A 26,453-nucleotide genomic window follows, 5' to 3' on the forward strand; every position below is an offset into this window, starting at 1 on the left:
CAGGAAGGGGCAGAATGTGAGGCACGGGGACAGAATGTGACAGTGAGACACAGGAAGGGGCAGAATATGAGGCTCGGCGGCAGAATGTGACAGTGAGACACAGGAAGGGGCAGAATGATATACGGGGCATGATTGGAGATATGGGACATGATTGGAGACACGGGGCAGGATCAAAGACATGGGGGCATGACTGGAGACACTGGGGGCAGGATTGGAGACAGATGGGGCAGGATTGGAGACAGATCGTGCAGGATCATGGGGCAGGATGGATACGGTGGAGACAGATGGGGCAGGATGGGGAGATCATATGGAGCAGAATGGATACTTATGAGGGCGGGATGGGAGAACGGATGGCTGAAGCCAGGAATGAGACACACGGGGGCTAGAATGGGGGATATTATTACCACAGGGTCTAATTAAGGGATATTATTACTGCAGTGATGTATTTATTTTATTTTTTGAGTATACTTTTTTAAATGGGGGGAGGGCGGTCCTGTTACTGTGTAGAGTGACACTATGTTGCCTTTTTTTCTTCATGTGATGTAATGTAGAGGTTGGGAAAATTAAGTAATATGTTCTGCAAGCGGAGCTCTAGGTAACTGTTTTATTTCCTGCAGAGACGAACCCTAGCTGGAAGACGTGATGGCGGTCTGTGCTGGATGAAAGATGAAAAGCAAAGATGAAGGACTTCACCTAGAGACGTCACTGGTGAGTTAGTGTGTCACCTATACACCGACACTATACACTGTATAGAGGCCTTGTGTATAATGTCATTGATCACTGTATTACCTGTACACAGACTATGCATACTAAGTACAGATCTCCTGTGTATAATGGCACTTATGGTGATAGTATCGTGTTTTTTTTATTACTGTTCAGTATTGTAGTATTCAGTCACTGTGGTGGTAATATCTGGTCTGGTCATGGTGCGGTGCTGTTCCTTGTATGTGATATTATTCGGTCACTGTGGTGGTAATATGTGGTCTGGTCATGGTCTGGCGGTATTTGCTCCTTGTGTGTGGTATTATAGGTCACTATGTGGTCTGGACATGGTGCGGTGGTATTTTTCCCTTGTATGTGATATTATTGGTCATTTTAAAAATTGAAAAATAGAAAAAACCTAAATTGTATCACATATTTTAAATATTTAATAGGCTACAGTAGAATAGAGCTCGGCAAAAAGAGTCTACCCTGTTATGGTGACGGCTTAAAAAATCTTTTGGCCAAAACAAAATCTGCAGGCTATATGTGTGATCTGGTGATGGGAACTGTTAATGTGTGATTGGTGAGAAGTGGAGTTTTTCCAAGAGAGAGCGGTGGGACTTTGGACAGTTCAAGGGGTGGAGGCGGGGCTGGGGTGGAGCCTGGGCGGAGTCTCAAGGGGGCCCCAAAAATTTTACCAGTATGGGGACCCAAAATTCCTAGTGGCAGCCCTGGAGGAACTGCACCAGCTGTACAAGATCAATAAGTCTCGAACAACTCCTTATCATCCACAGGGAAACAAAGCTTGTGAGAGATTTAACCGCACCCTGATCCAAATGCTGAGGACTCTGGAAGAGGACCAGAAGGCACGATGGACTGAGTTCTTCCCAGAATTGGTGTGGGTGTATAACAATTGGAAACACAGCACCACTGGCTTCACACCCTACTCTCTGTTCTTTGGGCGGTCCATGAAGGAGTTGGCAGAGTTGGAGTTGGAGCCCAAGGAGGACTACCCACGGACGGGGGTGTACTCCTGGGTCAAAGAACACTGTCATCGGCTATGGACCATCCATCGGCTAGTGCAAAATCGGCTGCAGAAATTGGAACATCCTAAGTCACTCCTCAAAAGGGGTCAGCTATGCGGCCTGGAGACTGAGTCTTGGTGAGGGAAAAGCGCCCACACAACAAATTGGAGTATTGGTGGGAGAAAAGGCCATACAGGGTTAAGCGACGGCTTGGCAACCAGGGTCCCATCTACGAGGTCCAGCCGGAAACAGGAGAAGGGACCCCCATTCGCATACTGCATCGGAATATGTTGCGTCCTTGTTTGTCTCGAGATCCTGAACCAGTTCAATTGGCTCCAGTGCCCCCACTGGCCGTACCAGTGGTCAATGTTGATGTTGAAGATGAGGAAGACTTCCAATTTCCTCCAGGGAACCCAGAAACAGGGCTGGTGCCTGAAGCTACCAACATGCCAGGAGTGGCTCCGACTCCCGTTCCTCCCACAGCAGCTGACACCGCTGCCCCTGTTGATTTGAGAGGCTCTGAACGTTCAACAGCTGGTGTACCACCGTTCGCTACAATCAGGATCAGTTCATCTGGCAGAAGATTGTGCAGGGATTGGCAGATTGTCAGCAGGAACTTCAGAAACTCTCGCCCGTGCAATGGCGAGCAAAAAGAGAGTGGGAATGTAAGGGGGTGAAGCACAAGAAGAGACAGAAGGGGGTTACCTCCTCCGCTCTGTGTCCGGAACCATTTAAATGTACAGCAGGTTGCCTGGGGGAGGGAGACTTTCAGACCGGGACAGGAAGCAGGACAGACTGAGGATGGGAAAGCCGGGTGCGCGGAGCCCAGAGCAGCGTGTGCAGCAGACAGAGCAGGACACAGCCGCGCACAGGAGACGAGAGCGAACTCCCGGTCAGAGGGCAAGGACAGGAGGACGTGACATACAGTAGATATTGCTGTCTGTGAGTACATGGAAGCAGAATCCTCAGTGACAGGAGAAGTGTGCCCTATTGACCGTACAGAGACAGTGACCCATGCATGCAGCCCCGATACCCGCGGTGATAGCACAGAGCCCCTGATTCCTGCTGTGAGATTTATCAAGAGACTGAGCATCATACCTGTGGAGAGACTGTTCGTTTTAAAGCAAAGACTCAGAGCAGGGGAGTCCCAGTCTGCCTTGTGTCCCCCCTGCTTACCGCTGTAACCCCCGAGACCCCGGTTGCGGGTTAATAGAGTCATCAGAGCCTACAGAGACTAGAGAGACTACAAGTGCCGCTGCTGATGGCACCTATGTTGGAGAAGACGACCCTTCAAGCAAGATTTCATCAGACTGATAAGTTCCAAGAATTCCCGTTCATTACTGTTATTCTGCTTGACTGTTTGATTACTTGTTCTAGTTCCCATATACTGTTGAATACACTGTTATGATATCAGTGTAATCCCCACTATTTTCTCCCTGTGAGAATCTGATCCTTGTAAATAAACCCTTTAACTGTTGATCTGTCTCTGTTCCGTCGTGAGTACATGCTCATTATTACACTGTATACAGACAGTGGATGGGGTCCTGTGCTGTAAACAGGCAGTGGATGGGGTCCTGTGCTGTATACAGGCAGTGGATGGATACAGACAGTGGATGGGGTCCTTTGCTGTATACAGACAGTGGATGGGGTCCTGTGCTGTATACAGGCAGTGGATGCGTTCCTGTGCTGTATACAGGCAGTGGATGGGGTCCTGTGCTGTATTCAGACAGTGGATGGGGTCTTGTGCAGTATACAGGCAGTGAATGGGGTCTTGTGCTGTGTACAGACAGTGGATGGGGTCCTGTGCTGTATACAGGCAATGGATGGGGTCCTGTTGTATACAGACAGTGGATGGGGTCTTGTGCTGTATACAGGCAGTGAATGGGGTCATGTGCTGTATACAGACAGTGGATGGGGTCCTGTGCTGTATACAGGCAGTGAATGGGGTCCTGTGCTGCACAGATAGTGGATGGGGTCCTGTGCTGTATACAGACAGTGGATGGGGTCCTGTGCTGTATACAGGCAGTGAATGGGGTCCTGTGCTGTATACAGGCAGTAGATGGGTCTTGTGCTATATACAGGCAGTGGATGGGTTTTGTGCTGTATACAGGCAGTGGGTCTTGTGCTGTATACAGGCAGTAGATGGGGTCCTATGCTGTATGCAGGCAGTGGATGGGGTCCTGTGCTGTATGCAGACAGTGGATGGGGTCCTGTGTGGTATACAGACAGTGGATGGGGTCCTGTGCTGTATACAGACAGTGGATGGGGTCCTGTGCTGTATACAGGCAGTAGATGGGTCTTGTGCTATATACAGGCAGTGGATGGGTTTTGTGCTGTATACAGGCAGTGGGTCTTGTGCTGTATACAGGCAGTAGATGGGGTCCTATGCTGTATGCAGGCAGTGGATGGGGTCCTGTGCTGTATGCAGACAGTGGATGGGGTCCTGTGCTGTATACAGACAGTGGATGGGGTCCTGTGCTGTATACAGGCAGTGGATGGGTCCTGTGCTGTATACAGGCAGTAGATGGGTCTTGTGCTGTATACAGACAGTAGATTGCTCTTGTGCTGTAAACAGGCAGATTTAATTGGTGTGCAGGCCATTCTTTGCTTGGTCTTTTTTCTCTTACATTTCATGGTTCTCTCCATGCAAGGCTTTTGCACCCTCATATATAGAACCCATTGATTGTTTGGTGCACCCCACACCTTTTCATACAACACACTGTGCTATATGTAGGCAGTGGATGGGTTTTGTGCTGTATACAGGCAGTGGGTCTTGTGATGTATACAGGCAGTAGATTGGGTCCAGTGCTGTATACAGGCAGTGGATGGGGTCCTGTGCTGTATACAGCACAGCACAGGCAGTGGATGGGGTCCTGTGCTGTATACAGGCAATGGATGGGGTCCTGTGCTATATACAGACAGTAGATGAGGTCCTGTGCTGTATACAGGCAGTGGATGGGGTCCTGTGCTGTATACAGACAGTAGATGAGGTCCTGTGCTGTTTACAGGCAGTGGATGGGGTCCTGTGCTGTATACAGACAGTGACTGGAGAAGTGTGCCCTATTGACCGTACAGAGACAGTGACCCACGCATGCAGCCCTGATACCCGCGGTGATAGCACAAAGCCCCTGATTCCTGCTGTGAGATTTATCAAGAGACTGAGCATCATACCTGTGGAGAGACTGTTTGTTTTAAAGCAAAGCCTCAGAGCAGGGGAGACCCAGTCTGCCTTGTGTCCCCCCTGCTTACCGCTGTAACCCCCGAGACCCCGGTTGCGGGTTAATAGAGTCATCAGAGCCTACAGAGACTAGAGAGACTACAAGTGCCGCTGCTGATGGCACCTATGTTGGAGAAGACGACTCTTCAAGCAAGATTTCATCAGACTGATAAGTTCCAAGAATTCCCGTTCATTACTGTTATTCTGCTTGACTGTTTGATTACTTGTTCTAGTTCCCATATACTGTTTAATACACTGTTATGATATCAGTGTAATCCCCACTATTTTCTCCCTGTGAGAATCTGATCCTTGTAAATAAACCCTTTAACTGTTGATCTGTCTCTGTTCCGTTGTGAGTACATGCTCATTATTACACTGTATACAGACAGTGGATGGGGTCCTGTGCTGTATACAGGCAGTGGATGGGGTCCTGTGCTGTATACAGACAGTGGATGGGGTCTTGTGCAGTATACAGGCAGTGAATGGGGTCCTGTGCTGTGTACAGGAAGTGGATGCGGTCCTGTGCTGTATACAGGCAGTGGATGCGGTCCTGTGCTGTATACAGGCAGTGGATGGGGTCCTGTGCTGTATACAGGAAGTGGATGCGGTCCTGTGCTGTATACAGGCAGTGGATGGGGTCCTGTGCTATATACAGACAGTAGATGAGGTCCTGTGCTGTATACAGGCAGTGGATGCGGTACTGTGCTGTATACAGGCAGTGGATGGAGTCCTGTGCTGTATACAGGCAGTGGATGGGGTCCTGTGCTGTATACAGACAGTGACTGGAGAAGTGTGCCCTATTGACCGTACAGAGACAGTGACCCACGCATGCAGCCCTGATACCCGCGGTGATAGCACAAAGCCCCTGATTCCTGCTGTGAGATTTATCAAGAGACTGAGCATCATACCTGTGGAGAGACTGTTTGTTTTAAAGCAAAGCCTCAGAGCAGGGGAGACCCAGTCTGCCTTGTGTCCCCCCTGCTTACCGCTGTAACCCCCGAGACCCCGGTTGCGGGTTAATAGAGTCATCAGAGCCTACAGAGACTAGAGAGACTACAAGTGCCGCTGCTGATGGCACCTATGTTGGAGAAGACGACTCTTCAAGCAAGATTTCATCAGACTGATAAGTTCCAAGAATTCCCGTTCATTACTGTTATTCTGCTTGACTGTTTGATTACTTGTTCTAGTTCCCATATACTGTTTAATACACTGTTATGATATCAGTGTAATCCCCACTATTTTCTCCCTGTGAGAATCTGATCCTTGTAAATAAACCCTTTAACTGTTGATCTGTCTCTGTTCCGTTGTGAGTACATGCTCATTATTACACTGTATACAGACAGTGGATGGGGTCCTGTGCTGTATACAGGCAGTGGATGGGGTCCTGTGCTGTATACAGACAGTGGATGGGGTCTTGTGCAGTATACAGGCAGTGAATGGGGTCCTGTGCTGTGTACAGGAAGTGGATGCGGTCCTGTGCTGTATACAGGCAGTGGATGCGGTCCTGTGCTGTATACAGGCAGTGGATGGGGTCCTGTGCTGTATACAGGAAGTGGATGCGGTCCTGTGCTGTATACAGGCAGTGGATGGGGTCCTGTGCTATATACAGACAGTAGATGAGGTCCTGTGCTGTATACAGGCAGTGGATGCGGTACTGTGCTGTATACAGGCAGTGGATGGAGTCCTGTGCTGTATACAGACAGTGGATGGGGTCTTGTGCAGTATACAGGCAGTGAATGGGGTCCTGTGCTGTGTACAGACAGTGAATGGGGTCCTGTGCTGCACAGCCAGTGGATGGGGTCCTGTACTGTATACAGACAGTGGATAGGGTCCTGTGCTGTATACAGACAGTGGATGGGGTCCTGTGCTGTATACAGGCAGTGAATGGGGTCCTGTGCTGTATACAGGCAGTAGATCGGTCTTGTGCTATATATAGGCAGTAGATGGGTCCTGTGCTGTATACAGGCAGTGGATGGGTTTTGTGCTGTATACAGGCAGTGGGTCTTGTGCTGTATACAGGCAGTAGATTGGTTCCTGTGCTGTATACAGGCAGTGGATGGGGTCCTGTGCTGTATGCAGACAGTGGATGGGGTCCTGTGCTGTATACAGACAGTGGATGGGGTCCTGTGCTGTATACAGGCAGTGGATGGGTCCTGTGCTGTATACAGGCAGTAGATGGGTCTTGTGCTGTATACAGACAGTAGATGGCTCTTGTGCTGTAAACAGGCAGTGGGATGGATCTTGTGCTGTATACAGGCAGTGGATGGGTCTTGTGCTCTTTATAGGAAGTGGATGGGTCCTGTGTTGTATACAGGCAGTGGATGGGTCCTGTGTTGTATACATGTAGTAATGGCCCGGATTGGGGGGTAGTCCACTGCTTACCACGACCAGACGATGCAAAGACGAGACGGAGGCAGATTTCAGTTGTAACAGGTCCGAGTTTATTGGCTGTCCTCCTGATGACCGTTGCCATACACCGCAGCACCATTACAGCTCTCCGTATCCAGGCTCGGGTACCTTCACCTTTCCTTCAGTCGAAGTGACGTTCCTCGTGGATCTTTCGCTGGGGCTGTCCTAGACCAATCTAACGCCAGCGATTCAGCTGCTTGAGGTCGTCGTCCAATCGGTACCCCCGGGGCCTCATCTGTCCTGCGGTGCTTGATATCAGGGCCACCCCACTGACTGTCTCTTCCTGTCAGTCCCCCTGGTCAAGCTCTCCACCGCTGTCAGTCTTCTGCTCCTGAGCTTCTCCTGGGACTAGACTAGCCTGGAACCCTGTCCTGTCCTATTTATCCCTTTCCTTGGGAATTCCCCTCCTGGGTTCCTATCTCCCCGCCCCCCATGACTAAGCGGTTTCCTAAGCCCTAAGCTGATGTCAAGTCCTGAACTACACTCCCCCCTGCCATCTTGTGGTCAAATCTAGGTATTGCACTCCCTTTTCTACCTTCCCCAGCTGTAACCCTTCTGTCATTGCCAATCTCCGTCTATTGTGCACAAGCCATCCCCACTTCCCTCAGTCAAGTCTGTCCGTCAAGTCACCTTCCCCATATACACGCAACGGATAGGGTCCTGTGCTGTATACAGGCAATGGATGGGGTCCTGTGCTGTATACAGGCAGTGGATTGGGTCCTGTGCTGTATACAGGCAGTGGATGGGGTCCTGTGCTGAATATAGGCAGTGGATGGGGTCCTGTGTTGTATATAGGCAGTGGATGGGGTCCTGTGCTGTATACAGGCAGTGGATGGGGCCTGTGATATATACAGGCAGTGGATGGGGTCCTGTGATGTACATAGGCAGTGGATGGGGTCCTGTTCTGTATACAGACAGTAGATGGCTCTTGTGCTGTATACAGGCAGTGGATGGGTCTTGTGCTGTATACAGGCAGTGGATGGGTCTTGAGCTGTATACAGGCAGTGGATGGGTCCAGTGTTGTATACAGGCAGTGGATGGGTCCTGTGTTGTTTACAGGCAGTGGATGGGGTCCTGTGATGTATACAGTGGATGGATCTTGTGCTGTATACAGGCAGTAGATGGGTCTTGTGCTGTATACAGGCAGTGGATGGGTCTTGTGCTGTACACAGGCAGTGGATGGATCCTGTGCTGTATACAGGAAGTGGATGGGTCCTGTGTTGTATACAGGCAGTGGATGGGGTACTGTGATGTATACAGACAGTGGATGGGTCTTGTGCTGTATACAAGCAGTAGATGGGTCTTGTGCTGTATACAGGCAGTGGATGGGTCTTGTGCTGTACACAGGCAGTGGATGGATCCTGTGCTGTATACAGGCGGTGGATGGGGTCCTGTGCTGTATACAGGCAGCGGATGGGTCCTGTGCTGTATACAGGCAGTGGATTGGTCTTGTGTTGTATACAGGCAGTGGATGAGTCTTGTGCTGTACAACGGCAGTGGATGGATCCTGTGCTGTATACAGGCAGTGGATGGATCCTGTGCTGTATACAGGCAGTGGATGGGGTCTTGTGCTGTATACAGGCAGTGGATGGGGTCCTGTGCTGTATACAGGCAGTGGATGGGGTCTTGTGCTGTATACAGACAGTAGATGGCTCTTGTGCTGTAAACAGGCAGTGGATGGATCCTGTGCTGTATACAGGCAGTGGATGGGTCTTGTGCTGTATACAGGCAGTGGATGGGGTCCTGTGCTGTATACAGGCAGTGGATGGGGTCTTGTGCTGTATTCAGGCAGTAGATGGGTCTTGTGCTGTATACAGGCAGTAGAAGGGTCTTGTGCTGTATACAGGCAGTGGATGGGGTCCTGTGCTATATACAGGCAGTGGATGGGGTCTTGTGCTGTATTCAGGCAGTAGGTGGGTCTTGTGCTGTATACAGGCAGTAGATGGGTCTTGTGCTGTATACAGGCAGTGGATGGGGTCCTGTGCTGTACACATGCAGTGGATGGGGTCCTGTGCTGTATACAGGCAGTGGAGGGGTCTTGTGCTGTATATAGGCAGTGGAGGGTCTTGTGCTGTATACAGGCAGTAGATGGGTCTTGTGCTGTATACAGGCAGTGGATGGGGTCCTGTGCTGTATACAGGCAGTGGATGGGGTCCTGTGCTGTATACAGGCAGTGGAGCGGTCTTGTGCTGTATACAGGCAGTGGAGGGGTCTTGTGCTGTATACAGGCAGTGGATGGGTCTTGTGCTGTATACACGAATAGAAAGAACACCGTGAGCACAACTCAAGATGATGCTAAGGTTAGGTTCCCAAGCAACAAATATAAACCTAGCACTCAACTTAAAGGTATTTGCAAAGAGGTTTATTGTAGTACACGAAAAAAGACGTTTCGGTCAATGTGACCTTCAGTTATGAGGAGAATAATCTCTCTAAGGTAATGAGCTTGTCAGAATATAGGAGAGGGGCAAACGTGCCTCCAGATGCGGTGTCCAGATGGCCGATGGATGCCGCATCTGGAGGCACGTCTGCCCCTCTCCTATATTCTGTCAAGCTCATTACCTTAGAGAGATTATTCTCCTCAAAACTGAAGGTCACATTGACCGAAACGTCTTTTTTCGTGTACTACAATAAACCTCTTTGCAAATACCTTTAAGTTGAGAGCCAGATTTTATATTTTATATTTATATTTGTTGTGCTGTATACAGGCAGCGGATGGGTCCTGTGCTGTATACAGGCAGTGGATGGGTCCTGTGCTGTATACAGGCAGTGGAGGGGTCTTGTGCTGTATACAGGCAGTGGATGGATCTTGTGCTGTATACAGGCAGTGGATGGGTCCTGTGCTGTATACAGGCAGTGGAGGGGTCCTGTGCTGTATACAGACAGTGGAAGGGTCTTGTGCTGTATACAGGCAGTGGAGGGGTCCTGTGCTGTATACAGGCAATATATGGGTCTTGTGCTGTATACAGGCAGTGGAGGGGTCCTGTGCTGTATACAGGCAGTGGATGGGTCCTGTGCTGTATACAGGCAGTGGAGGGGTCCTGTGCTGTATACAGACACTGGAGGGGTCTTGTGCTGTATACAGGCAGTGGAGGGGTCATGTGCTGTATACAGGCAGTAGATGGGTCTTGTGCTGTATACAGGCAGTGGATGGGTCCTGTGCTGTATACAGGCAGTGGAGGGGTCTTGTGCTGTATACAGGCAGTGGATGGATCTTGTGCTGTATACAGGCAGTGGATGGGTCCTGTGCTGTATACAGGCAGTGGAGGGGTCTTGTGCTGTATACAGACAGTGGAGGGGTCTTGTGCTGTATACAGGCAGTGGAGAGGTCCTGTGCTGTATACAGGCAGTGGAGGGGTCCTGTGCTGTATACAGGCAGTGGAGGGGTCTTGTGCTGTATACAGGCAGTGGATGGGTCCTGTGCTGTATACAGGCAGTGGAGAGGTCCTGTGCTGTATACAGGCAGTGGATGGGGTCCTGTGCTGTATACAGGCAGTGGATGGGTCCTGTGCTGTATACAGGCAGTGGAGGGGTCTTGTGCTGTATACAGGCAGTGGATGGATCTTGTGCTGTATACAGGCAGTGGATGGGTCCTGTGCTGTATACAGGCAGTGGAGGGGTCCTGTGCTGTATACAGACAGTGGAAGGGTCTTGTGCTGTATACAGGCAGTGGAGGGGTCCTGTGCTGTATACAGGCAATAGATGGGTCTTGTGCTGTATACAGGCAGTGGAGGGGTCCTGTGCTGTATACAGGCAGTGGATGGGTCCTGTGCTGTATACAGGCAGTGGAGGGGTCCTGTGCTGTATACAGACACTGGAGGGGTCTTGTGCTGTATACAGGCAGTGGAGGGGTCATGTGCTGTATACAGGCAGTAGATGGGTCTTGTGCTGTATACAGGCAGTGGAGGGGTCCTGTGCTGTATACAGGCAGTGGATGGGTCCTGTGCTGTATACAGGCAGTGGAGGGGTCTTGTGCTGTATACAGGCAGTGGATGGATCTTGTGCTGTATACAGGCAGTTGATGGGTCCTGTGCTGTATACAGGCAGTGGAGGGGTCTTGTGCTGTATACAGACAGTGGAGGGGTCTTGTGCTGTATACAGGCAGTGGAGAGGTCCTGTGCTGTATACAGGCAGTGGAGGGGTCCTGTGCTGTATACAGGCAGTGGAGGGGTCTTGTGCTGTATACAGGCAGTGGATGGGTCCTGTGCTGTATACAGGCAGTGGAGAGGTCCTGTGCTGTATACAGGCAGTGGATGGGGTCCTGTGCTGTATACAGGCAGTGGAGGGGTCTTGTGCTGTATACAGGCAGTGGATGGGGTCCTGTGCTGTATACAGGCAGTGGAGGGGTCCTGTGCTGTATACAGGCAGTGGATGGGTCCTGTGCTGTATACAGGCAGTGGAGGGGTCCTGTGCTGTATACAGGCAGTGGATGGGTCCTGTGCTGTATACAGGCAGTGGAGGGGTCTTGTGCTGTATACAGACAGTGGAGGGGTCTTGTGCTGTATACAGGCAGTGGAGAGGTCCTGTGCTGTATACAGGCAGTGGAGGGGTCCTGTGCTGTATACAGGCAGTGGAGGGGTCTTGTGCTGTATACAGGCAGTGGATGGGTCCTGTGCTGTATACAGGCAGTGGAGAGGTCCTGTGCTGTATACAGGCAGTGGATGGGGTCCTGTGCTGTATACAGGCAGTGGAGGGGTCTTGTGCTGTATACAGGCAGTGGATGGGTCCTGTGCTGTATACAGGCAGTGGAGACGTCCTGTGCTGTATACAGGCAGTGGATGGGGTCCTGTGCTGTATACAGGCAGTGGAGGGGTCTTGTGCTGTATACAGGCAGTGGATGGGGTCCTGTGCTGTATACAGGCAGTGGATGGGGTCTTGTGCTGTATACAGGCAGTGGATGGGGTCCTGTGCTGTATACAGGCAGTGGAGGGGTCCTGTGCTGTATACAGGCAGTGGATGGGTCCTGTGCTGTATACAGGCAGTGGATGGGTCCTGTGCTGTATACAGGCAGTGGAGGGGTCCTGTGCTGTATACAGGCAGTGGGGGGGGGGGGTATTGTGCTGTATACAGGCAGTGGAGGGGTCCTGTGCTGTATACAGGCAGTGGATGGGTCCTGTGCTGTATACAGGCAGTGGATGGGTCCTGTGCTGTATACAGGCAGTGGAGGGGTCCTGTGCTGTATACAGGCAGTGGGGGGGGGGGTATTGTGCTGTATACAGGCAGTGGGGGGGGGGTCTTGTGCTGTATAGAGACAGTCAGACACTCAGGACATAATTTTTGCAAACTGATCACAGGGAATGTGACAGTGCAGCCACCTGGTGGTCTGAGGGCAACATAACATCATGTACATTTCTTATATTACACGTAAAGGTGCAGGCAGGGAGCAGCCTCTGACTGCAGACATGCCTCCTTTCTCTGTACCATGGACTGTGGGAGGAGTCATCACTTCACCCCGGAATCAGTACAATACAGCAGAACATGGCACTGCACGGGTTGTTTGCCAGGCTGAACTGCAGGGAGTACAAGAACTGGATGAAGGCCGGGCACTGCCTGCTGCTGCTGCAGAGCCGCCTGCAGGGATACATAGACAAGGAGATGCAGGCATTTCACCGGCAGCTGGCCAACACAGTCACTGCATCAAGGCAAAGGAGGTGCCAGTGCAGGGCGAAAGGCAAGCAGGTAGGAGATGGCGGAGGTCCAGGTGGCAGGGGGTCAGTAATGTAGTGGTGCCAGGACAGCCAGCCTGCCCTCCTCTAATCACTGGTACCCAATGTATGGTCAGCAGCATTTCTCCCTGACGTCAGATACTGTCTGTATCTGTAAGTGTTGGATTGTGCTTGTATGTCATGTAGTATCAGTACCATGTATGACAGGTAGTATCAGTACCATGTATGTCATGTAGTATCAGTACCATGTATGACATGTAGTATCAGTATTTTGTATGTCATGTAGTATCAGTACCATGTATGACAGGTAGTATCAGTACCATGTATGTCATGTAGTATCAGACGTACCATGTATGTCATGTAGTATCAGTACCATGTATGTCATGTAGTATCAGACGTACCATGTATGTCATGTAGTATCAGTACCATGTATGTCATGTAGTATCAGACGTACCATGTATGTCATGTAGTATCAGTACCATGTATGTCATGTAGTATCAGTACCATGTATGACAGGTAGTATCAGTACCATGTATGTCATGTAGTATCAGTATTTTGTATGTCATGTAGTATCAGTACCATGTAAGTCATGTAGTGTCAGTATCTTGTGTGTCATGTAGTATCAGTACCTTGTGTGTCATGTAGTATCAGTACCATGTAAGTCATGTAGTGTCAGTATCTTGTGTGTCATGTAGTATCAGTACCTTGTATGTCATGTAGTATCAGTACCATGTAAGTCATGTAGTGTCAGTATCTTGTATGTCATGTAGTATCAGTACCTTGTGTGTCATGTAGTATCAGTACCATGTATGACAGGTAGTATCAGTACCATGTAAGTCATGTAGTGTCAGTATCTTGTGTGTCATGTAGTATCAGTACCTTGTGTGTCATGTAGTATCAGTATGTGGCACCCCAGAGTCTGGATGCCATGGTGACATTGCCTCCCTCTAAGGCCTCTTTCACACTTCAGTTCAGTTCAGTTTCACTTTCACTTCTTTGTAGGTGCCGTCTCTCTCTCTAGTAAAACGAAAAAAGTGGTTTGGTACCGTGTTAGCCAGTAGAAAAAAATATATATAAAGTGCTCTCAGTGAGAGAAACAAAATAGGAATCTTGTGGGTATGATACCTTTTAATGGCTAACAAATAATAGTGAATGTTGTTACAAAGCAAGCTTTCGGGACTGCTTATGTCCCTTCATCAGCCTGATATCCATATCATATCAGCCTGATGAAGGGACATAAGCAGTCCCGAAAGCTTGCTTTGTAACAACATTCACTATTATTTGTTAGCCATTAAAAGGTATCATACCCACAAGATTCCTATTTTGTTTCTCTCACTGAGAGCACTTTATATATATGTCTCTCTCTCTCTCTCTCTCTCTCTCTCTCCTGCGATTCCTTTAAAATTGTTCATTTGTCGGATCCGTCAAAAAAACGGACGGGTGCAATCCGTTATTATCAGTACTAAAACGGATCCGACATCCATCCTTTTGGCGGATTATGACTGATGCAAAAAACTGAAGTGTGAAAGAGGCCTAAGGGGTAATGTCATGTCTGGAGGCAGGAGGGGGGTACCCATGCCTGCCAACACAGTGTACATGTCAATTCCTGCTCCATGCCAGAAAGGGGAGCTTCCTTATAAATTCTGGCCAGCAGGTGGGGTTAGTGAGTCAGAAAGAAGTCAGCTGAGAGAGTAAACAGGAGAGTTGTCATGGAAACGGGAGCCAGCTGGAGCTCCTGACAGGACAGTGAGAGAGGAGAGTTGGCAGTTGGTCTGTGGAAAGGGACAGGAGCAGAGACAAGAGCTCAGGGGAATAAAAACTGCGTATAGCTGACCCCAGAGCGGAGCGCTGACAAAAGGGGACGCCAGAGTCCTTGGCTGGGCGGATGCTGTACACCTTGACAGCCGAAACTGGAGCACAGGGGACTGCATGCTTCCTGGCCACACAGAACACCTGAAGGTACGGCAGCAGACCAAGAGCCCGGGGCTGACAGTGAACAAGACAGTGCCCGTGATATAGGCTCACGCTGTCTGCCATACAGGTTAGAAATCATCACGCAGGAGAGGGCCGCAGCTTAGCTACAAGCAGCAAGGACCCGAAAAGAGAGCAGAAGGAAGATTCCCAACCCCACCTGGCAGGGTGGATCCCCTGAATGCCTCCAGACGAGCCGGGCTTAATCCATCATCTGTATGTGGTATCCCAGATTGCAACTATTTTCAAGTAAAAGTTAAAGAAAACTGCACCTCTCTGTGTCCTTCACTTATTCTCTGCACCACAACGTTCACCACCATCTGAACAATCAAATATATTTGTCCTGGGGCCCCGCTCTACCCGTGGGTAGTTGAACCATCCTCGCTGCATCACCATCAGCCCCAGTGGACCAAAACCGCAGCGTCGGCCACCCATTGCCGAACACCACAGGTGGCGTCACGATTAAACACTACATAACTATCCTCTATTTTATGACATGGCCAGGGTCACGGAAATGGATCACGGCCCCATGACCTCCGCCATAGATCTGTCCGGTCCGATTCCGGGTACCCCACGGCCCTGGTGGGCGCGTCAAGTACCTTGTATGTCATGTAGTATCAGTACCTTATGTCATGTACTATCAGTATCTTGTATGTCAGGTAGTATCAGCATCTTGTATGTCAGGTAGTATCAGTACCTTGTGTGTCATGTAGTATCGGTACCTTGTATGTCAGATAGTATCAGTATCTTATATGTCATGTGGTATCAATATCTTGTATGTCATAAATAAAAAACTGGAGTCTGGAGTGGACTCCTTTATGCATTATTTGCAGTTTATTTTTTACTTTTTAGTTTAGGATATTTGTGTTTTTTTGCTTTTTGTTTTATCTTGTATGTCATGTAGTATCAGCATCTTGTATGTCATGTAGTATCAGTACTTTGTATGTCATGTAGTATCAGTACCTTGTGTGTCATGTATTAGCATCTTGTATGTCAGGTAGTATCAGCATCTTGTATGTCAGGTAGTATCAGTACTTTGTATGTCAGGTAGTATCAGTACCTTGTATGTCAGGTAGTATCAGTATCTTTTATGTCATGTGGTATCAACATCTTGTATGTCATAAATAAAAAACTGGAGTCTGGACTCCTTTATGCATTATTTGCAGTTTATTTTTTACTTTTTAGTTTAGGATATTTGTGTTTTTTTTGCTTTTTGTTTTATCTTGTATGTCATGTATTAGCATCTTGTATGTCAGGTAGTATCAGTACCTTATGTCATGTACTATCAGTACCTTGTATGTCAGATAGTATCAGCATTTTGTATGTCAGGTAGTATCAGCATCTTGTATGTCAGGTAGTATCAGTACCTTATGTCATGTAGTATCAGTACTTTGTCATGTAATATCAATACCTTGTATGTAATTTAGTATCAGTACCTTGTATGTCATGTCGTATCAACATATTGTATGTCAGGTAGTATCAGCATCTTGTATCTCAGGTAGTATCAGCATCTTGTATGTCAGATAGTATTAGCATCTTGTATGTCAGGTAGTATCAGTACCTTATGTCATATAGTATCAATACTTCGTATGTCAGGTAGTATCAGTACCTTGTGTGTCAGGTAGTATCAGTACTTTGTATGTCATGTAGTATCAGCATCTTGTATGTCAGGCAGTATCAGTACCTTATGTCATGTAGTATCAGTACCTTATGTCATATAGTATCAATACTTCGTATGTCAGGTAGTATCAGTACCTTGTGTGTCAGGTAGTATCAGTACTTTGTATGTCATGTAGTATCAGCATCTTGTATGTCAGGCAGTATCAGTACCTTATGTCATGTAGTATCAGTACTTTGTACGGTATGTCATGTAGTATCAGTACCTTGTGAGTCAGGTATTATCAGTGCCTTGTATGTCAGGTAGTATCAGTACCTTGTTTATCATGTAGTATCAGTTTTGGTCTGTTTCTCATCTATATCTGGTGCCAGGAAACCTGGGTGTCTGATTGCCCAATGGGCTCTAAATGGTCACATTTGTAAATCCTTTGGGGGGGGGGTTTCACGTTCTGTACCCTCACCGCTCCATATCAGATGTGATAGATTTATTAAGGCTGTGGTCATGACACATCTTTGTTATTAATGTTTGGTGTCAGCTCATAAAGTATTCACAAAACATATCCCCTTAATGCAATACAGTGGCTTGCTAAAGTATTCAGCCCAACCCTCCTCCCCCTCCCATTTTCCAAGTTTTGCTATCTCACAACCTGTAATATTTTTTTTTGAGGGTTTGTATTATTTCATATAAACGACATGCCTACATCTGTCAAGATTTGGTTTTCTTGTGATTGAGAACAAGCAACTAATCAGACAAAATATCTGAAAACTTCACTGTGCATAACTATTCACCCTTCAAAAATGCTCTGTAAAGTCAGTCGCTTTGGATGAGTCTCTGAGTTTCTGATATTGTGCCCCTTGGATTTTTGCCCATTCCTCAAGGCAAAACTGCTCCAGCTCCTTCAAGTTTGATGGTTTTCCCTGGGGAACAGCAATCTTCAAATCTGACCACAGATTCTCAATTATATTAAGGTCTGGGCTTTGCCTAGGCCACTCCAAAACATTTACGCATTTCCCTTTAAACCACTCGAGTGTTGCTTTAGCAGTAAGCTTTGGGTCAATGTCTTATTGTAAGGTGATCCTCCGTCCCAGTCTCAAATCACTCACAGCCTGAAACAGGTTTTGTATTTTCCTCTCCCTGCTGCCGAAAAAGATCCCAGCTAGATGCTGTCACCACCATGTTTCACTGTGGGGATGGTGTTCTTAGGGTGATGAGCTGAGTTGGTTTGGCCCCAGACATATTGTTTACCTTGGCGGCCAAAAATTCAGTTTGTTCTCATCTGACCACAGCACCTTCCTCCATACATTTCGGGAGTCTCTCACATCTTTTTTGAAAAATTCAAAGCGAGCCGTACAGTTTTTATGTGTATGCTATTTTCTGCCATAAAGGCCACGTCTATGGAGTGTACAGCTTGTTCTGGTCGTATGGACAGAAACTCCAGTCTCTGACTGAGAACTCTGCAGCTCTATCAGTGTTACCTTTGGACTGTGTGCTGCCTCTCTAATTAATGCCCTCCTTGCCCAGACTAAAAGTTTGATGAGCGGCCCTTTCTTGACAGGCTTGTTGTGGTACCATGTTCTTTCCAATTGATGATGATGGATTTGATGGTGCTCTGGGGGATCATCAGAGATTGGGATAGTTTTTATAACCCAACCCTGACTTGTACTTCTCAACTTTGTCCCTGACTTGTTTAGAGAGCTCTTTGGTCTTCATGATGTTGTTTGGTTAGTGGTGTATCTTTCTTAAAGGGAACCTGTCAGCAGGATTGTGTCAGGTCGGGTCCGTTATACTGATTAAAATGATACCTTGGTTGATGAAATCCGTCTTGTGGTTGTTTAATCTTTATTTTCAGTTGGTGAAATTCTCGTGCTTCGGTCTCTGCTTAGCTATTCATGTGTATGGCTTCTGACAGGTCAGTGATCCTTCACTGACCTGCCACCTGCCCCCTATTTTACATACTGAATATTATAGGTATTGAAAAAAAATATCACATTGAGCAGACAGGCGCTGGTGGCAGCATCTGCACTGCAGCATGATCGCATGTATAATAATTTATTCAGAAAAAAAAAATCAGTCTCAGTGATATGATAAATGCTGTTGCGCAGCAGTAGCACCTGTCGGTGATCTGATTGATGCTACTGCGCAGGCGCTGCCAGCGCCATGTTGCTACAAGAAAAAGAATTGTTTCCACCAAGATGGTAGCACCTGCGCAATAGCATCTATCATATCACCGATAGATGCTACTGCGCAGGCGCTGCCAGCGCCATTTTGAGACAGATTTTTTTTAACCCACGAAATGCTGTGATCGAACACTAGGCAGCATTTCGGGAGCAGGCAGAGGGCTGACAGCCCCTCTGCCTTTGGATCGGAGACCGATTGTTGCCAAGGTGACCCGAGGTCATCATGACAACATCCGGGTCACCAGAGCCTGGAAACGTGCTGATCATGCGCAGTGCATGATGAGCAAAACTCTGTCAGTGCAGCGCTGACAGTTTCTATAGCATGGAGAGGCTGCTTCACCTCCATTCTGCAGAAGCGATCAGCCTGCAAAAAATGATTGTCCCATAGTGGGACAAAGTAAAAAAAGAGTTAGAAAAAAGTAAAACCTTTTTTTAAATAATTGTAAAAATCTTTAAAAAAAATAAAAAATAATAATAAAAAAATCAAAAGATATTGTTTTTCAAAACAAATATTTGAATGTAAAAAACCCCCAAAACATAAAAGTACACATATTTGGTGTCACCGTGTCCACAACGTCCCAACCTATAAAACTGTCCTACTAGTTAACCACTTTAGTGAACACCATAAAAAAAAATAAAAAAGAAGGCAAAAAACAATGCTTTATCATCATACCGCCAAACAAAAAGTGGAATAACCCACAATCAAAAAGAAATTCTCACCTTCCCTCGCCAATTTGGTTGTTGCAGTTTGGGAGGAATTTTTTTTATTTTCTGAAAATAACATTTTTCATGCTAATGTTTATTTTTATGGGCGTTATATTGATGATATTATAATAATATGAACAGGCAGTGATGTAGAGGCCAATGCATTTATGAAGTACATTAATGACAATAAATTTAATCTGAAGTTTACACATCAAATTACCCAAACACATGTTAATTATTTGGACGTTACCATTACAGGTGATGATGTGGGGAAAAAAATGTTTTTTCATGCCATGCAAAAAACCGACGGACAGCAACTCTATTTTGAATGCTAAGTCATGCCATCCCCCACACATCTTGCGTAATATTCCTGTAGGAGAATTAATTAGGATAAAAAGACATTGTTCTTCTGATGAAATTTATTTTTCTGAAAAAACTAAAACTATTAGTAGATTACAACAAAAGGGATATACAAATCGACATTTAAATAGAGCGACATCGATTGTGGACAATATCAATAGAAATGATCTATTATTGGATCGATCTGGAACCGCAGACAATAATTCTTTTATGATGTTTTCCACTGAATATAGCCCTCAATATAGGAATGTTATTGAAATTATAAAAAAATATTTACCTATATTAAATGAAAATGAAAAATTGTCTGAGGTTCTAAAACGATCTCATATTCGGTTTGTAGCTAAAAAAATCGCAAACTCTGGGAAACATTGTTTCGCCCATTTTTTTTCCTGAACCGAGTGCATCCACACAGCCCACATGGCTTTTGCATAAAGGTTTTTATAAATATGGACATTTAACCTGCAAAGCTTGTGAATACGCAGATGATAATAAACGGAATTTTTTTTCTTCAGTTACGAAAATACGTTTTTTGATTGGCAGCTATATTAATTGCAATACTACTGGTGTAATCTATTTGGTTGAGTGTGTTCAGTGCAACTTACAATATGTGGGTTGCACTACTGGTCCATTAAAAAAACATATTAGGAGACATACACTCACTGGCCACTTTGTTAGGTACACCATGCTAGTAAGGGGTTGGACCCCCTTTTGCCTTCAGAACTGCCTCAATTCTTCGTGGCAGAGATTCAACAAGGTGCTGGAAGCATTCCTCAGAGATTTTGGACCATATTGACATGATGGCATCACACAGTTGGCGCAGATTTGTAGGCTGCACATCCCTGATGCGAATCTCCCGTTCCACCACATCCCAAAGATGCTCTATTGGATTGAGATCTGGTGACTGAGGAGGCCATTTGAGTACAGTGAACTCATTGTCATGTTCAAGAAACCAATCTGAGATGATTCGAGCTTTATGACATGGCGCATTATCCTGCTGAAAGTAGTCATCAGATGCCTGTTCTTAGCTGAGAGGAGTGGTACCCAGTGTGGTCTTCTGCTGCTGTAGCCCATCTGCCTCAAAGTTCGACGCACTGTGCGTTCAGAGATGCTCTTCTGCCTACCTTGGTTGTAATGGGTGGCAATTTGAGTCACTGTTGCCTTTCTATCAGCTCGAACCAGTATGCCCATTCTCCTCTGACCTCTGGCATCAACAAGGCATTTCCGGCCACAGAACTGCCGCTCACTGGATTTTTTTTCTTTTTCGGACCATTCTCTGTAAACCCTAGAGATGGTTGTGCGTGAAAATCCCAGTAGATCAGCAGTTTCTGAAATACTCAGACCAGCCCTTCTGGCACCAACAATCATGCCACGTTCAAAGGCACTCAAATCACCTTTCTTCCCCATACTGATGCTCGGTTTGAACTGCAGGAGATTGTCTTGACCATGTCTACATGCCTAAATGCACTGAGTTGCCGCCATGTGATTGGCTGATTAGAAATTAAGTCTTAACACACAGTTGGACAGGTGTACCTAATAAAGTGGCCAGTGAGTGTATATCAGACACCAATAGTCCGACTGCGCTAAATATCTCTGCGGTTTCCAAACATTTTAAGTATTTACATAATGGAGATACTAGGTGTCTTAAATTCAAAGGTATAGAGAGGGTGTTCAGACCCATGAGAGGAGGAGATCACAAAAGAAAAATCCTCAATAGGGAATCTTATTGGATCTTTAAACTAAATACTAGGGTCCCATTGGGTATGAACTTTAGACAAGATCTGATATTGCAATATTAATATATGTTTTTTCGGTGTCTTGTTTTTATTGTATTATTTTCCTCGTTGTTATACGTATGTTTATTTCATTTTATTTTTCTGTTTATTTTTCTTTCTTTACCAGGAAGGGTTAATTTCTCGAAGTGTGATTTGAAATTGACCTTCCACCTGATGCACTCTATGGCAGAGTATATAACTCTGATGACTTTGTGTATGTGTATACCATGATTAAGGCTTAATTGCTGAAACGCGTTGGTCATATCGCTGCTTCTTGTGTTACCCACATTGTTTTTTCATGTTTTTAAGAAGCAAATAAAAAACCTTTTTTAATACATTGGTGGATTGTTTCATCGCTGGAGCACATTCTTCTTCTTTTCTGACAATCAAAAAGACGGATATAAATAAATATGGAACCGCTGAAAACGTCTTTTTCCGCAAAAATCAAGCCGTAATACAGCTCCGTCAGCAGAAAATTAAAAAAGTAATAGCTCTCAGAATAAAGTGAAGCAAAATTAATTATTTTTTCTATAAAATAGTTTTTATTGTATAAAAGCGCCAGAACATAAAAAAAATATAAATGAGGTATTGTTGTAATTGTACTGACCCAAAGAATAAAACTGCCTTATCAATTTTGCCACACACGGGGACGGCATAACACCCCCCCGGCAAATGAAATTCCTGAATTGCTGTTTTTTGTTCGTTCTGCGTCACAAAATTCAGAATAGAAAGCGATCAAAAAATGTCATGTGCCCAAAAATGGTACCAATACAAACGTCAGCTCGTCCCACAAAAAACAAGACCTCGCTTGACTCCGTGGGCCAAAATATGGAAAAATTATAGCTCTCCAAATGTGATTGTGCTAAAACTATTTTTTGCAATAAAAAGCGTCTTTTAGTGTGTGACAGCTGCCAAATATAAAAACCCAATATAATTCTGGTATCGCTGTAATCGCACCGACCGAAAGAATAAAGTCACCTTATCACTTATACCGCACAAGGAATGGCGTAAAAAATAAATAAAGCTAATTCTTCACATGCTGTTGATTTTTTCATTCTGCCTCCCAAAGATCGCAGTAAGCCTCGGTGCACATTTATCCTGCGCTCTGCGCCGAGCGCTTACACCGGGGTTTCCGTGTAAATCACTGAAATATGTGATTCAGACGGAACCTCTGGCAGAAGATTCCCTATAATGAGACAGATGGAGGAACTGTGGAAGCTGTGTGACCTGTGATCCGGCGGTGTCTCGTCTTTTTAGAATTGCATAAAAGTGCCGTCGGCCACAGTTTTATGCACTTCTGAAAAGAACACCGCTGAACAGAGGCCAGACGGAGTCCAGTGTAACTCTGATGCCTCATTATAGTGAATGGATCCCTCAGGGGTTTCATCTGAATCACGTCACTTGGATAGTTAGGGCAGAGACACACTGGCGTATTTTTCGTCTGAGAATCGCATCGTAAAACTCGCACTGGCTGTCTCCTGACCTGAGCTTGACAGCTGCATAGTAATCCATCATGCTGTCATGCTCAGGTCAGGATAGGTGCCGACCAGTCCGTGCTATGCGATGCGATTATCGCATGAGAAATTCGACAGTGTGACTCCAGCCTTAGATGGAAACCCCAAAGTTAGGCTAGTTTCACACTAGCGTTCGGCAGGGCTGCGTACTTCCTCCTTTCTTCCTCTGTTAAGCCCCGCCCACTGCCACACCTCTTCCATTCAGCTTCACCTACATCGGCATGTGTCCTGCGTACCTATCTTTAACATTGGGTACGCAGGCCATGCGAATGTATGCGGATTCCTCCATTTGCGTCAGAGCGACGCATGCTCAGGCATCCGCATACATTCGCATGGCCTGCGTACCCAATGTTAAAGATAGGTAGGCAGGATGCATGTCGACGTAGGCGGAGCTGAATGAAAGAGGTGCGGCAGTGAGCAGGGCTTAATGGAGGAAGAAAGGAGGAAGTACGCAGCCCTCCGCAGCCCTGCCGAACGCTAGTGTGAAACTAGCCTAAGTGGCCAGCTTAGAGCGCCAGATAACTGTGATCCCAAACGTTATGTAAAATGTTCCCATAATGCTTCAACTCAATCCACATAAAAGCAAGCCCTGGCTCAGGTCTGTCATCTGTTAACGGAAATATGGGGGCCTTCACGTTACTAGTAGCACAAAGGCTCTGGAAAAGCGAAATGGCTCCTCAGCCGCCAAAAGAAATTCAGCAAACCCTCCGCTCCAAAATCCAAATGCTCCCTGCTCCATTCTAAGCTCCACAGTGTACCTAAACCACATATTGCGTCCACCTTTGGCATTTCTGAAGCGAAGAGAGCCCGCCTAACTTACATGTGCTTGCCTCCAGAAGCATGAGCTGGGCATAACGTACTGGTGACTGCAAAGTGCTGGTCACTATAGCGGCAGTTTGCAAATTCCACTCAGCAACATTCATTGCTGCTTGTTTCTGGAAAATACCCATGGAGTCAAAATCTTCACTACATCTGTAGATAAATTTCCCAAGGAGTATAATTTCCCAAATGGGGTCACTTGAGGGGGATTCTGCTCTTCTAGCAATTATTGGCTCTGTATATTGAGTCCGCAAACTGTTCTAGGAAAATCTGCGCTCCAGGAGGCAAATAGCGTTTCATTCCTCCTGAGTCTCTCCGTAGGGCTAAGTAGTACTGTACAGCCACATATGGGGTATTGCCACGTTCAGTAGAAATTGTGGGACAAATATTGGTGCCATTTTTACCCTCTTTTTGTGTGAAAATGTAAAATCTGGAGCTAAGGCCTCTTTCACACTTCCGTTTTTGACAATCAGTCAAGATCCGCCGATTTTGAAAAAAAACGGATCCAAAATGTTGCTGTCCGTCAACATCCTCAAAGGTTTCCAAACGGAGCTTGCAACGTTTTTTTGGCTGGCGGATCCTCCAGACACTGATTTAACCCGAAATTCTGTCTGGGTGCCGGACAAATATAAAAAAAATTCTCTCTCTCTCTCTCTTCCTTTAACATTCTTCATTTGGCGGATCCGTCCAAAAAAACGGACGGGTGGCATCCGTTGTCATCAGTACTAAAACGGATCCGCTATCCGTCCTTTTGGCGGATTTTAACTGACACAAAAAAATGAAGTGTGAAAGAGGCCTAAAACTAAATTTTTGTGGTAGAAATGTAGTTATTTTTTTCTTCACTGCCCAAAAGTATAAAATTCTGTTACACACCCATGGTGTCAATGTGATCACTGCACCCCTAAATGATTTCATTGAGAGGTGTAGTTTGTAAAATGGGGTTACTTATGGGGAGCCCTGCTGTTTTGGCACCTCATGGACTCTCCCAGTGGGTCACGACACCCGCAAACCATAAGGCTGTGTGCCCATGTAGCGTTTTTAAGCGTTTTTGCGGCGATTTTAAGCACGCTATTCTGAGGCGGAAAAAACATTCCATGCATTCCTAATAGAAAACGCACATGTTGTGCCAATGGTGCGTTTTACCGCTGCAGAATCGCTTAGGCCTGTTTCACACATCCGTTTGTCACCATCAGTCAAAATCCGCCAAAAACGGATCCGCCATTTTTCTTGGCGGATCTGTTTTTTTCCCCATTGACTTGCATTATCGGCGGATTTTGACTGATGGACGTCCGTTGCATCCATATGTCTGCGGATCCGCCAAAATTTTGGCGTCTGCTGACATCACCGAACGGACCATGAAACGTTTTTTCTCTGTCCGGATCCGCATTTTGTGTTTATCTACAGATTTAACCCGCAATTCCTTCTGGCTGCTGAATCTCTCTCTATCGCGCGATCTCCTCGCCTGCCTCCATCGCGCAATCTCCACGCCTTCCTCCATCGCGATGACGTCCTCCATCGCGCGATCTCCTCGCCTGCCTCCATCGCGCGATCTCCACGCCTTCCTCCATCGCGATGACGTCCTCCATCGCGCGATCTCCTCGCCTCCATCGCGATGAAGTCCCGGCTCCTTTAAATTTCATCCTACCGCGGATCCGTGATCCGTAGCGGTCCAGTGCCACATGTTTAATCGTACCCAGGCGGATCCGTTTTCCGACATATTTAGCGGATTTCAACGGCCAGAAAAAACGTAAGTGTGAAACAGGTCTTAGCAGTAAAAAACGCAGCATGTTCATTAACTTTGCCGAATCGCCCGCGATTCCGCATACCATCAGTTGTATGGCCAAAAACGCTTAGGAAAACGCAAGCATAAACGCTTGACAAACACTTAAAAAAGCGCGTCAAAAACCGCATGCATTTTTCCGGGAGCAGGGTGTGCGATTCTGCTCAGGTATATTCTGCATGAGAATCGCTACATGGGCACATAGCCTAACAGTAAAATTTGGTACTCCTTGCCTTCTGAGCTTTGCATTGTGCCCAAAAAATATTTCCTGATTACATGTAAGTTCTTGGCGCACTCAGGAAAAAATGGAGCTCAGTTTGTTGTTAAAAAAATTCCTATTAGCCCTTAGAAAAATTAAAAACTTTGGGCTTAGGCTGGTTTCACATTCGCGCTTTTTAAGCGCACGCACGGCCGGGGGTAGCTCCGCCCCCGAGCTGGCTCTCTGCCCGGCGTGCCCGCCCCTTCCTTGTAGCGCCGCCTCCTAGCGCACAGCGGCGCCTGCGATCGGCGCACCCTATCTTTAGCATAGGGTGCGCAGATCGTGCGCAGGCCGTGCGCTAGTTGCGCTTTGACCTGCGCTGCGCACTTTTGACGGTGCGCCGTGCGCGCCAAAATCCGAAAAGTTTGATTTTGGCGTGCATGGCGCACCGTCAAAAGTGCGCAGCGCAGGTCAAAGCGCAACTAGCGCACGGCCTGCGCACGATCTGCGCACCCTATGCTA

General features: G+C 46.9%; 1 protein-coding gene across 1 annotated transcript in view; it reads left to right on the forward strand.

The window, feature by feature from the left end:
* Positions 1-12,749: 12,749 nt before the first annotated feature.
* LOC141080634 (uncharacterized protein CXorf38 homolog) overlaps positions 12,750-26,453 on the forward strand; it is a 49,035-nt gene continuing 35,331 nt past the window's right edge. The window contains exon 1 of the mRNA XM_073566004.1: positions 12,750-13,029. Coding sequence (XP_073422105.1) covers positions 12,829-13,029 — 201 coding nt within the window. The 5' untranslated portion in view covers positions 12,750-12,828. The remainder of the gene's footprint in view (positions 13,030-26,453) is intronic.

This window comes from Dendrobates tinctorius, unplaced genomic scaffold (genome assembly GCF_039654945.1).
Source record: "Dendrobates tinctorius isolate UK_male_01 unplaced genomic scaffold, ASM3965494v1 ptg000016l, whole genome shotgun sequence".
Taxonomy (NCBI): Eukaryota; Metazoa; Chordata; class Amphibia; order Anura; family Dendrobatidae; genus Dendrobates; species Dendrobates tinctorius.